The sequence below is a fragment of the Chlorocebus sabaeus genome, chromosome 1, assembly GCF_047675955.1.
Source record: "Chlorocebus sabaeus isolate Y175 chromosome 1, mChlSab1.0.hap1, whole genome shotgun sequence".
Lineage (NCBI taxonomy): Eukaryota > Metazoa > Chordata > Mammalia > Primates > Cercopithecidae > Chlorocebus > Chlorocebus sabaeus.
The window spans coordinates 72454659-72467680 of NC_132904.1; the positions used below are offsets into that span (position 1 = coordinate 72454659).

At 35.8% G+C, this 13022-nt stretch overlaps 1 protein-coding gene across 3 annotated transcripts in view; it reads left to right on the forward strand.

Annotated features, from left to right (window-relative positions):
- UVRAG (UV radiation resistance associated) overlaps nucleotides 1–13022 on the forward strand; it is a 318236-nt gene that overhangs the window by 136876 nt on the left and 168338 nt on the right. For all 3 annotated transcript variants that reach the window (XM_008020188.3, XM_038005456.2, XM_038005455.2), the window contains exon 7: nucleotides 9494–9599. In XM_008020188.3, the coding sequence (XP_008018379.3) occupies nucleotides 9494–9599 (106 nt within the window). The remainder of the gene's footprint in view (nucleotides 1–9493; nucleotides 9600–13022) is intronic.

Genomic DNA, 13022 nt, shown 5'->3' on the forward strand with positions numbered 1-13022 from the left:
ATTGGGATTGCTTTGGATCTAGATCAATTTAGGGAGACTTGACTGCTTAATAATATCATGTCTTCCAATCCATGAAATGGTGTATGTCTCCATTTATTTAAGTATTCTTTAATAGCTCAGCAGTGTTTTATGGTTTTCAGTGTACAGGTCTTTCACACCTTTCTTTAGATTTATTCCTAGTTATTTATTGATATTATATAGAAACACTGATTGATTTTTAATATATTAATTTAAACTCTTGCAATTTGTGGAATTTACTTATTAGTTCTAGTAGTTGGATTTTAAATTTCTTTGGATTTTTCTACATACACAGTCATAGCACCTTTAAGTAGATTTGCTTCTTCGTTTCCTATACCTATGGCTTTTATTTACTTTTAAAATGCATTATTATAATGGTTTGGACCTTGAGTACATATGCCTTTTTTTTGATTGTGAGTATAAGATTAGCTGTAGATTTTTTTCTATAAACCCTTTAGCAGATTGAGGAAGCTCCCCTTTCCTCCTGGTTTGTTGAGGGCTTTAAAAAAATTTTTAACCAGTAACAGGTATTAAATTGTATCAAATGCTTCTTTTTTTGAATCTTTTAAGATATAATCATATGATCATTTTTCTTCATTCTGTCATTGATTGATTTTCAAATATTGTACCAACCTTGTATAGTATTTGAAAATCAGTCAGTAACAGAATGGTATAACCTACTCAGATAAACCCACTTGATCCAATTGCTTTGTCCTTTTCATATATTACTAGAGTTGATTTGCTAACATTTTGTTAATGATTTTTGCATTTATGCTCATGTGTAATAATTGGTCTATAATTTTTTTTTCCTATAGTGTTGTTCATGTCATGTTTTGGTATCAGGGTTGTGTTAACCTCATGAAACAAACTGAAAGCATCCCCTCTTCTTCTTGGAAAGATTTTTGATACTACTGGCGTTTTACCAGTGAAGCTATCTGAGCCTAGAGTTTCCTATGTGAGAAGATTTTTAATTACAAATTTAATTTATTTAACAGATAGTGGTTCTTTAGATTTTCTGTTTCTTTTGTTTGTTTTGGAAATTTGTGGATTTTAAACAGTTTGACTATTTCATTTAGGTTTAATTTATTGGCATAGAGTTGCTCATCATTTCTCCTTAATTCCTTTTAACTATCTGAAGGATCTGTAGTGATGTCTTGTCTTTCATGTTTATGCTGGTAATTTGTTTTCGAGCATCATTCTTTATCTCTCTTCTCTGTCACTTTTCACATCTACACCATCTTCCCTGTCACTATTTTAATTTAGGACAGAGCCATTTGTTACATGGACTGTTGGAATAACCTCACACTAACCTTCCTGTTTGCAGTCTCTTTTCTCTGTGTGCCATTCACCTTATTACAAGAAGAAATACCTTTCTAAAGTGCAAATGTAGTTAAATCTTTCCCAGCTTAAAACTTTTTAATTGTTTTCTAATGCCTTCAGAATAAAAATCTAAGCACCTTCATATGAAATACAAAACCATTAATGATAAGGTATTGATTTGTTTCATAGATGCCTGTCTTTCCTGTATTTCTTCTCCCTTCTTATCTCTCTCTGCAAGCCATAGGGAACTATACTTCACTGCCTTTGTAGGTATTCTATTTGTCATTCTTTGTCTTAAACTTGAATGCAGGGTTTCTGATGTGATATGATCAATACTATCTTAGAACTTCTCCTTCAGTGAGATTGTTTTTAATATCTCATTGACATGGTCTCAGTTAACCTTTGTTAATAATTTACTTGACATATTTTTTTATTCAGTGTATCTTTACATTCACAGAAATACATAGCCTCAGAGCACTTTTTTAGTCCAGTTTCAATTTATTACCTCAAATCATATTAAAAAATAGGAATGCATGTGTTTCCTATCACCAGAATACCTATCAGATAGCTACTTGATCTCTCCTTCCCAACAGCAGTGATGATGAGTTTTATTTCAGCTTGAGGGTGTTAGTGTTGATATTGACCACTCACCCATATTACTACATGATATATATTTCTTTCTTTATAGATTCTTTTGATAGTTTGCAAAATCAAGAAACATTCCTCCGAAATTGGCCAACCAGTTTGGAGGTAAAGCAGTTGTTTCTTTTTTAGTTAGTCCTTCACCTCTTTATCCCCAGGGGAATCAGGATGTCCCATGTTATTTTTCAAAGTCTAAGTACTTCAAACTTTTATTCTCCTGTTCGGTTTGAAAGGGGGATGTTATTAGCTCTGTCTTGATGTAGCAGGGGCTCTGAAAGTCTATTTGGATAACACTGAAGATTGGAGGAAATGTGACTCTGTCTGTGTGTTTTAAGCCCCTAAGGTAAGATCAGAAAGCGTCTGGGGCAGTGAGAGCCAAATAGTTGAAGTCATACATTAATTATGGTCATGAATCATTTTTATTTTTAAAGTCTTTACCATTTGACAAGGTTGTTTGCATAGTACCAGTGAAGTTTTAGACAGCACTTTCCTGCTTTTAAAGTAACAGGCTATTTTGTTGATTTCTTCTCTGGGTTGATGATGCCTATCATTTTTAGAATTCTGATAACATTTTTAGTAAAAATTGCTGTTTCCTTACTTGAATGAGTAGTCTCTATGTGATTTTTATTTTGATACACTATTTTGAAGTTACAAATATAGGAAACTCGCGCATTGATCTTCCAATTAATCTCCCACTGATGTCAAAAATATCAAATTTTGGAACTGTGCTTTTATGTTCAGACATTAGACATTAAGCCAGCAAATATATTTTGAGTCCCTCCTTTGTGCCACATTCTGTACTTAGCATTTGGAATATACATGAGAAGATGAAATTTATTTTACCCCCAGAAAGATCTAGTAAAATAGGCGAAGAAATAAACAGTTGCTGTAAACTAGGGTTGTATAGTATTTATTGTGGTGCCATACACAAGTAGCAGATTTCCAGAGGAAGGAGTTGCCTATACTTGTCTGTAATAGTCAGGGAAGGCCTTTGAAGAAGAGGTTGCTTGAGCTTCCTCTTAATGGATTAGGAATTTAGTTATCTGTTAAGGGATGTGAAGAACTTGTAGGCACATAGAACAACTCACAAAGGGGTACAGCAGGAAGAAATGATAGGATATGTTTGGAGAGTTGCCAGTAGTTCAGTATTGCTGGAGATGGGGGTACATGGTGAAAAATAATCAGGAATGAGACAGGATGTGTTAGCAGGGACTACATCACACAGGGCCTTACCTGGATGTAAAATTACTGTAGAGCTATCTTTTTAAGAGAGTATTACTGTCAGTGTAGATTAAACACACAAACACACCCAGACCATGAGGCAACAGGATGGAGTATAGTCTCCTCTATTGGATTCCTTAGGAGCCCCGAGGGATTTGTTGAATTCCTGGTCTCATGAACAAAATAGCTATATTGAGAGTTGGTCCTTTTTATATGACCTAAGAAATCATCAATAAATGTCAGGCAATTTCTAAAAGTACAGAATATATCATGAATATTTCTAGGGTTTATGGTGGTAATAATAATAATAATAATAATAATAATATTGGCAGAGGTAGCAATACCGTCAAATGCCTAAGAAAATGAACCTCTCATGTATATGATGACTTTCAGGTTAGGATTGATGACCACTTTTTAAAAACAGAGGTAAAATTCACACACAGTGAAATGCACAGATTTTAGTATAAAATCTGTGAGTTTTGGTGTACTCCTTACCCTAATCAAGACATCAAAGCCAGATGCAGTGACTCACTCTTGTAATCCCAACACTCTGGGAGGCTGAGGCGGAAGGATGGCTTGAGGCCAGGAGTTTGAGACAAGCCTGGGCATAGTGAGACTCTGTCTCTACAAAAAATTAGCTGGACCCAGTTGCACGCTCCTGTAGTCCCAGCTACTCGGAAGGCTGAGGCAGGAAGATCCCTTAAGTCCAGTAATTTGAGGGGGCAGTGAACTATGGTCATGCCAGTGCACTCCAACCTAGGTGACAAAGTGAGACCCCGTCTAGAAAAATAAAGACTTAGAACATTTCCATCGCCTCAGATAGTTGCTTTGTTCCCTCTTCTCTCTATGTCAGTCCCAACCACTCTTGATTTGTCACCATAGGTTGGTTTTACCTGTTCTTGAACTTTGTGAAAAGGGAATTATACAATATGGACTTTTCTGTTTCTGGCTTTTTTCACTCAACATATTGTTTTTGAGATCCATCCATATTGTTGTATGTACCAGTGGTGTGTTCCTTTTTATTGCTAAGTAGATTTTCATTATGTGAATATAACTCAACTGTCAGTTCTCCTCTTTGATAGACATTTGGATTGTTTTCTATGAACATTCTTATACAAAGCTTCTTGTAGACATGTTTTTTATTTTTCTTGGGTAAATACCTAGGAGTAGAATTGCTGGGCCTTAGGTTAAATATATGTTTGACTTAATAACTAACACTTTCTAAAAAAGGCACTGTTACTTTATTAGGCTGGTGCAAAAGTAATTGCAGTTCTTGCCCTTTTTTTTTTTTGAAACGGAATCTTGCTCTGTCGCCAGGCTGGAGTACAATGGCACGATCTCAGCTCACTGCAACTGCTGCCTCCCAGGTTCAAGCGATTCCCTTGCCTCAGCCTCCCAAGTAGCTGGGACCACAGGCGTGTGCCACCATGCCTGGCTAACTTTTTGGATTTTCGTAGAGATGGAGTTTCACCATGTTGGTCAGGATGGTCTTGATCTCCTGATCTCGTGGGTTCTTGCAATTTAAATTTAAATTTAAAATAATTGCAAGAACTGTAGTTACTTTTGCACCAGCCTGATACATTTTTGCCAGCAATGCATGCAAGTTTTAGCTGTTCCACATCCTTGCCAGCATTTAGTGTTGTCATTTTAATTTTATCTATTCTAACAGGTGTGAAATGGCACCTCATTATGATTTTAATGTGCATTTCCCTGATGACTAAGACTTTGAGTGACTTTTCCTGTGCTTATTGGCTATTCTTGTATCTTTTTTGTGATGTGTTTATTTCACTCTTTTGTCCATTTTTAATTGACTGTCTTGATTACTGATTTATAAGAATTCTTTATAGTCAGATACGTGCTTTGCAAATATTTCCTCCCAGTCTATGGACTGTTTTATTTTCCTAATGGCAGCTTTGTTAAGATTAACAGGTATTTCTCATTTTTTTAAAGTCTAGTTTATTCCTTTTTAATTTTATGATTAATTCTTTTTATGTCTTCTCTACTGAATATTTGTCTACCCCAAGGTTGCAAGAGATAGTCCTATATTTTTGGCTATAAGTATTATGATTTCAGCTTTTATATTTACTGTGATCCTCTTTAAATTAATTTTTGTGTGTATGAAATAGGGGATGAGATTGATTTTTTTTCTATGCTTATTCAGTGTTCCATAGCACCTTTGTTTAAAAAACTTTGTTTTCTGCACTGATTTGCCTTGATTCCTTTGTCAAAAATTAATTTGCTGTATATGTGTAGGACTATTATGGTGCACTTTATTCTCTTCTATTGATCTATTTATTTTTTAATCTCTATGACCACGCCATGTTGTCTTAATTATGTAACTTAATAGAAACTCTTGAAATCTGGCCTATTTCAAGATTGGTTTGTCACTTCTAGATTATTTGCTTTTCTATATAAATTACAATATCAGCTTATTAATTTCTGTCAGAAACAAAATCCTTTGGGACTGTGATTGGGAGTCTCAAGCTATTTACCCATTTGGGAAAAGCTGACATCTTTAACAATATGGAATCTTCCAGTCCATGTACATGTATTTTTTACTTACTAGTTCTTCTTTATTGTAGCAATGTTTTGTGACTTCAGGGTTGAGTCTTGCACATCTTTTATTTCATCCCTAAGTATTTTATGTTTTTTGATGCTGTCATTAAAGTATTATTTAAGAATTTCGTATCTCAATTGTTTGGGGCTAATACAGGAATACCTTGGAGATACTGAGGATTTGGTTCCAGGCTACCCCAATAAAGCAAATATCGCAACAAAGCAGGAAAGCAAATATTGCAATAAAGCGAGTCACATGAACTTCTTGGTTTCCCAGTGCATATAAAAGTTGTGTTTACACTATGCTGTAGTCTATTAAGTGTGAAATAGCATTATGTCTAAAAACAATGTACATACCTTAATTAGAACATCTTTTATTGCTAAAAAATGCTAATGATCATCTGAACCTTCAGCAAGCCATATCTTTTTGCTGGTGGAGGATCTTGCCTCCATGTCAATGACTGCTGATTGACTTCAGATTGGTAGTTACTGAAGGTTGGAGTGACTGTGACAATTTCTTAAAATAAGACAACATGAAGTTTGACATATCAGTTGACTCTTCTTTCATGCGTGATTCTCTGTATCATGCAATGCTGTTCGATAACATTTTACCCAGAGTAGAACTTCTTTCAAAATTGGAGTCAGTCCTTCCCCTCAAACCCTGCCACTGTTTTATCAGCTAAGTTTATGATGATATAAGTTTTTTGTTGTCATTTCAACAGTGTTTATAGCTTCTTCACCAGGAGTAGATTCTATCTCAGAAAACCACTTTTCTTGCTCAACTATAAAAAGTAACTCCTCATCCAATCAAGTTTGATCATGAGATCACAGCAATTCAGTCATACCTTCAGGCTCCACTTATAATTCTAATTCTCTTGCTGTTAAAACCATGTCTGCAGTTACTTCCGCCACTGAAGTCTTGAACCCCTCAAAGTCATCCATGAGGGCTGGAATCAGCTTCTTCCAAACTCCTGTTAATGTTGATATTTTTACCTACTCCCATGAATCATGAATGTTCTGAATGGCATTCAGAATGGTGAATCCTTTCCAAAATGTTTTCCATTGATTTTGCCCAGATCCACTAGAAGAATGAATTATCTATGGCAACTCTAGCCTTATGAGATGTATTTCTTAAATAATAATACTTGAAAGTTGAAATGCCTCCTTCATCCATGGGCTACAGAATAGATAATGTGTTGGCAGACATGAAAACATTAATCTCCTTGTACATGCCCATCAGCACTCTTGGGTGACCAGGTGCATTGCCAATGAACAGTAATATTTTGAAAGAAATCTTTTTTTCTAAGCATTAGGTCTCAAGAGTCCTAAAATATTCGTAAAACCATGCTGTAAACAGATGCACTGTCATCCAGGCTTTGATGTACCATTTATAGAACACAGGCAGAGTAGATTTAGCATAATACTTAAGGGCCCCAGGATCTTCAGAGTTGTAAATGAGCATTAGCTTCAACTTAAAATCAGCAGGTACACTAACCCCTAATAAGAGAGTCAGCCTGTCCTTTGAAGCTTTGAAGCCAGGCATTGACTTCTCCTCTCTAGCTATGAAAGTCCTAGATGGCATCTTCTTTCAACAGAAGACTGTTTCATCTATGTTGAAAACCTGTTGTTTAGTATAACCACCTTCACTGATGATCTTAGCTAGAGCTACCGAGTAACTTATTGCAGCTTCTCCATTAGCACTTCCTGCCTCACCTTACACGTCGATGTTCTAGAGATGGCTTCTTTCCTTAAACCTCATAAACCAATCTCTGCTGTCTTCCAACTTTTCTTCTGCAGCTTCCTTACCTCTCTCAGCCTTCAAAAATTTGAAGAGAGTTAGGTCCTTGCTCTGAATTAGGCTTTGGGTTAAGAGAATGTTGTGGCTGGTTTGATCTTCTATCCAGACCAGTAAAACTCTTTCCGCATCAGCAATAAGGCTGTTTTACTTTATCATTCACGTGTTCACCGGAGTAGCACTTTTAATTTCCTTCAAGAACTTTTCCTTTGCATTCACAACTTGGCTGACTGTTTCATGCAAGAGGCCTAGCTTTTGGCTTATCTTGGCTTTTCACATCCCTTCCTCACTAAGCTTTGTCATTTCTAGTTTTTGATTTAAAGTGAGAGATGTAGGACTGTTCTTTTCACTTGAACACTTAGAGGCCACTGTAAGGCTTGACCCAATTTCATTATTGTTGTGTCTCAGGGAATATGGAGGCCCAAGGCGAGGAAGAGAGACTGGGAATGGCCCATTAGTGGAGCAGTCAGAACACACAACATTTATCAATAAAGTTCACTATCTTATATGGGTGCAGCTCATGGTGCTCCAAAATAATTATAATAGCAACACCAAAGATCACTGATCACAGATCACCATAACAGATACAATAATAATAATAAAGTTTGAGATATTGTGAGAATTACCAAAATGTGACAGAGACATGAAGTGAGTACATGCTGTTGGAAAAATGGCTCCAGTAGACTTGATTGACTCAGGGTTGTTCAAAAACCTTCAATTTGTTTATTTTTTTTAAAGCAATATCTATGAAGCACAATAAAGCAAAGTGCAGTAAAGTGAGGTATGCCTACATACAGAAATATCATTGATTTTTTTTTTTGTATATTGACCTTATATCCCATGACCTTGCTAAATTAACTTATTAATTTTAGTGTTTGTTTTGTAGATTTCTGATAATTTTCCACATGACAATTATGTCATCTACAAATAAAGACAGTTTGACCATTTGGTATAGAAATGTATAAGAAATACACGAGCTATATTTAAAGGTAAAGAAACCAGGCGCAGTGGCATAGTGCTGTAATCCTAGTATTTGAGAGGCGGGCAGATTGCTTGAACACAGAGTTTGAGACCAGTCTGGGCAACATGGTGAAACCTCGTCTCTGCAAAAAATACAAAAATTAGCCAGACGTGGTTGTGCATGCCCGTAGTCCCAGCTATCTAGGGGCCTGAGGTAGGAGAATCACTGGAGCCCGGGAGGTCAAGCCTGCAGTAAGCTGTGTTTGCACCACTGTACTCCAGCCTGGGCGACAGAGTGACACCCTGTCTCAAAATAAAATTAAATTAAAATAAAGATAAAGAGACCAAGAAGCAAAAACACAAAACCATAACTTAAAAATAAAAATAGCTCTTAATATTTTCAGTGTTCCTTGAAAGAGACCTTACTGAAAATGTAGTTGCTAGTTTGAACCTGGCCAAGTATTTAATTCCTCCTATTTGTCTTTTCTATCATCTTTTGGTTTTTTCTTATCTCTTTGAGAGTGCTATCTGCTTTGATTCAGCCTTCTCAGCTGGGATTACTGTGAATTCCTTTTTTCTTTATGGATACCTAGAAGTAATAGTCACCTTTGATAACGGTGATACTCTCTCGGTAACTTTAGCGATCCACTTAATTTCACTGGGTCTCAGTTTCCATATCTATAAAATGATAGGATTTTACTATATTACTTTCTCAGGGCTCTTCCCGACTCCTTTGAGTTCTTCATCTTACCTGACAATAAATCAGAGGCAGGCAGGCAGGTACAAAAAGGGTGTTTTAGAGCTTTAATGTTTTAGGATTTATTGTATTCCTTGTTATTTCATTGTGAATATGCTAGATAATTAAATAAATTGGGTTCATTATTAATTCTTTGTATCCTCAAGGTTTGTCATTTATATCTGAGGCTCTTTGTTGAGTTTACTGTCAACTCATTTACATTTTTCTATAACTTATATTTCTAGGCTTCATAGAGCCCAGTGTGCAATTAAACAGACTCAGGTAACTGTTCAGAAAATTGGGAAGGAAATTGAAGAAAAACTAAGACTCACATCTACAAGCAATGAGCTGGTAGGTTTTTATGTATTTACCTGTTTACACTTCTTGTTTTCTAAAGGAGAGTATCATATTCTTCTAGGGTTAATTTTAAAAAACCCTTTAGATAGTTTTTATCTTATTAATGTTCTACTGAGAGTTCTATTGGCATTTAAATGTTGGAAATAAACTTTCCCATCTGCTAATAGTGTAACACGCAAAATGCCTGCTTTATTCTGCTAGATGAAACTTTATATTACATAAAATTACTTAGAAGATATTTAACAGGCAGTTTTATTAATGTGAACTCTAAACATGAATTATATAGTGAATGCAAAATAGCTGCCAGGAGGAAAAAAAATAAACTATGGGAGCTAATCTACTTTTAAAAGATGAATTTAAAAAGTATTTGGACTGAGCAAAATAAGTCTGGTTTGTGGACAGTGATCTCTTTTGGGAAAACTCTTATTAAGGAGGCATTTCCAAAGAAACAGAAATCCTAACCCAAACGGGCAGATTGAAGATATTAATATAATTTTGAGTTGTTTTTCCTAGTGGAGTGGAAAAAATGTCTATTTTGTAATGAATATTGTGTTTTTGTAGCACAGTAGTGGGTATGGCTAATAAACTGAGCTTTTTTTTAAAAGCCATTTGGGTATGAATAGCTTTTGAGGAACTTTGTGCTGTGGATTGGACTTAAAATAAAATTCAGATCTTCAAATTAAGTTCTAGATAAAATTATTTAAATATTTGTTTGTGTGAACTCATTATCACAGATAGGCATCTTCCTATTGTCATTTACACCCATCTCAGCTTAGCAGAGGGCCTTTACATCCCCAAATGAAAGCTTTTTGTTGCCTTGAAGATCTGCCCAAGATAATCATATAGTAGAAGTGTAGAAAAGCAGCAATGCACTTAGCCTTACAGAAACTTCCCTCTCATGGAATTTGAAATTAATATGTTAGTTCAAACTGTATACAGTTGCTGATTTTATAGCTAGTGCTATACCTGGCAGGTAGCAAACATACAAAATAGGGTAGCTGCAATAGGTGTAGTAGTAATTCTTATTATTCACGTGACTTTCTTTGTCTATAAAAGCATCTTCCATTTCAAAGATACTGTTAAACCACCTCTTGTTGTAACTTAGCCCCAGCAGAAGACTAAATTTCAGACTATTGAAGGGTGACGAAAAATCACTGATTTTAATTCTTTCTGTAGTGTATAAAAATGCTGGATTTTTAGAACCTTTGGGGAAAATTGCTAGGTTTTATTTTTGTTTTCCTCTCCTAAGGCAAGACTGTTAAATACTTGTTTCATTAAATGACAGCATATGCTTTATCTCAGTGTGGAAAAATGTATTTTTAATCCTGTTTTTAAAAGAATATAAGTGGTAACACAGAGCAAAGTAACAGAATGTGTGAGTTTAAAGAGGTCAAGTTCAGAGGTTCACTGTGTGTTTCTATGCTGCCTAGTCAACACAGAAGAAAAATCACTGGATTTTTGAACTGAACGTGAACCTAGAAATCATCTAGTTCCCTAATAACCCCATTCAAAACTATAGCCCCCTCAGTACATTCTGTCCCTTTTCCTGCTTTATTGTTCCCTGTAATATTCATTATCATTTACCATGATACATATTTTGCATATTTTTCTCTCTCTCTAAACTCTGTAAGGCGAGGGATTTTTGTCTCTCTCTCTCTCTCTCTTTTTTTTCCTTCTTTTTTTTATTTTACATTGGTGTATTTCCAGCATCTAGAAAAGTGTTTGCCGCACAGTAGGTGCTCAGTAAGTATTTGTTGAATTTAAGAATGAATCTAGCATAATGTCCTCTTAAAATAGGACGGTAAAATGAAGCTTAAAGAAGGGAAACAGCTTTCCCACAATCATTTGACAATAGAGACAGATAATTTGGTTTACTTGTTTCCTTTTAAAGAATGTTAGAGAATAATGCCATCTACATGTTAATTAGTGAGTCACTTTAAGGTTTACCTGTAGCATATTAGAAAACTTTACTATTTGTCTTTTACTCATTTACTTTTCAACTTGGCCCATGGCCATTGTATTCCAACCCATCCTTTTTCAATATTTAAGAAATCATTTTCATTTCAACCTAAGTAAAAATTCAGCAAGAAGGCATATTTGATGTTGAAAGAAATCGGATTACCTTCCAAGACCACGTGTGATTAACTGTGTTATAAGAAATTGGGTTCATACTTGGTGACTTTCAAAAATTTGGCATCATCTCACATTACGTGAATGCCTAACGTTTTTTGGCATTTAATTATATTTATGAAATTTCTGCTGTTGTCATTTTGAATTTTTACTTACGTTTTATAATTTTGTTGTTTGTTTCAAGGTGAGATCTCACTATGTTGCCCGGACTGCTCTTGGACTCCTGGCCTCATGTGGTCCTCTCACCTGAGCCTCCCGAGTAGCTGGGATTATAGGCGTGTACCATCACGCACAGTTTGTTTCAGATTTTGTCAAATTCCTTTCCCGTGTCTGTTTAGATAAATGTATGTTTTTTGTCTTCTGGTATTATGGTGAAATATATTGGTTGATTTTTTTTTTTTTTTTTTTTTTGAGACGGAGTCTTGCTCTGTCCCCCAGGTTGGCGTGCAGTGGCACGATCTCAGCTCACTGCAAGCTCCGCCTCCCGGGTTCACGCCATTCTCCTGTCTCAGCCTCCTGAGTAGCTGGGACTACAGGCGCCCACCACCGCGCCCAGCTAATTGTCTTTTTAGTAGAGACGGGGTTTCACCGTGTTAGCCAGGATGGTCTCGATCTCCTGACCTCGTGATCTGGCCACCTTGGCCTCCCAAAGTGCTGGGATTACAGGTATGAGCCACTGTGCCCGGCCGGTTGATTTTTTAATGTTAACCCAACTTTGCATTCCTGGGGAGAGCCCTCTTGGTCATGGTGAATTACTTTTTAACGCTTATTACTGGATTTAATTTGTTAAAAAATTTCAAAGAAATTGTGCTTATGTATTTATAAAGAATGTTGGTCTGTAGTTTGTTTTCTTGTAATCTCTTTGTCTCATTTTGTTGTCAGGGTGACGTTGGCCTCAACTTACTTTTGGAAAGTGTTTTCCCCCTTTTTGTTTTCAGGAAGAATACGTGTGGAATGGGAATGTTAGGTAGAATTTACATTGAAGCCATCTGGGTCTGGAGGTTTTTTTGTGGGAAGGTTTTTGATCTGGAAATTCAGTTTCTTTAATAATTTACCTTTTGCATGAACTTTGGTAGCTTGTGTCTTTCAAGCATTTGTCCACTTCATTTAAGAGGTCAGTCTTTTTACATTTTAGCTATTCTAGCAGTTATGTAGCATTTTCTCTTATTGTTCTGAATCGTATTTCCATGATGAGCATTTTTTCATATCCTATTGGATATGCATGCATCTTTTCAGAATTATCAGTTTAGTGGCCCATGCCTGTAATCCCAGCAATTTGGGAGGCTA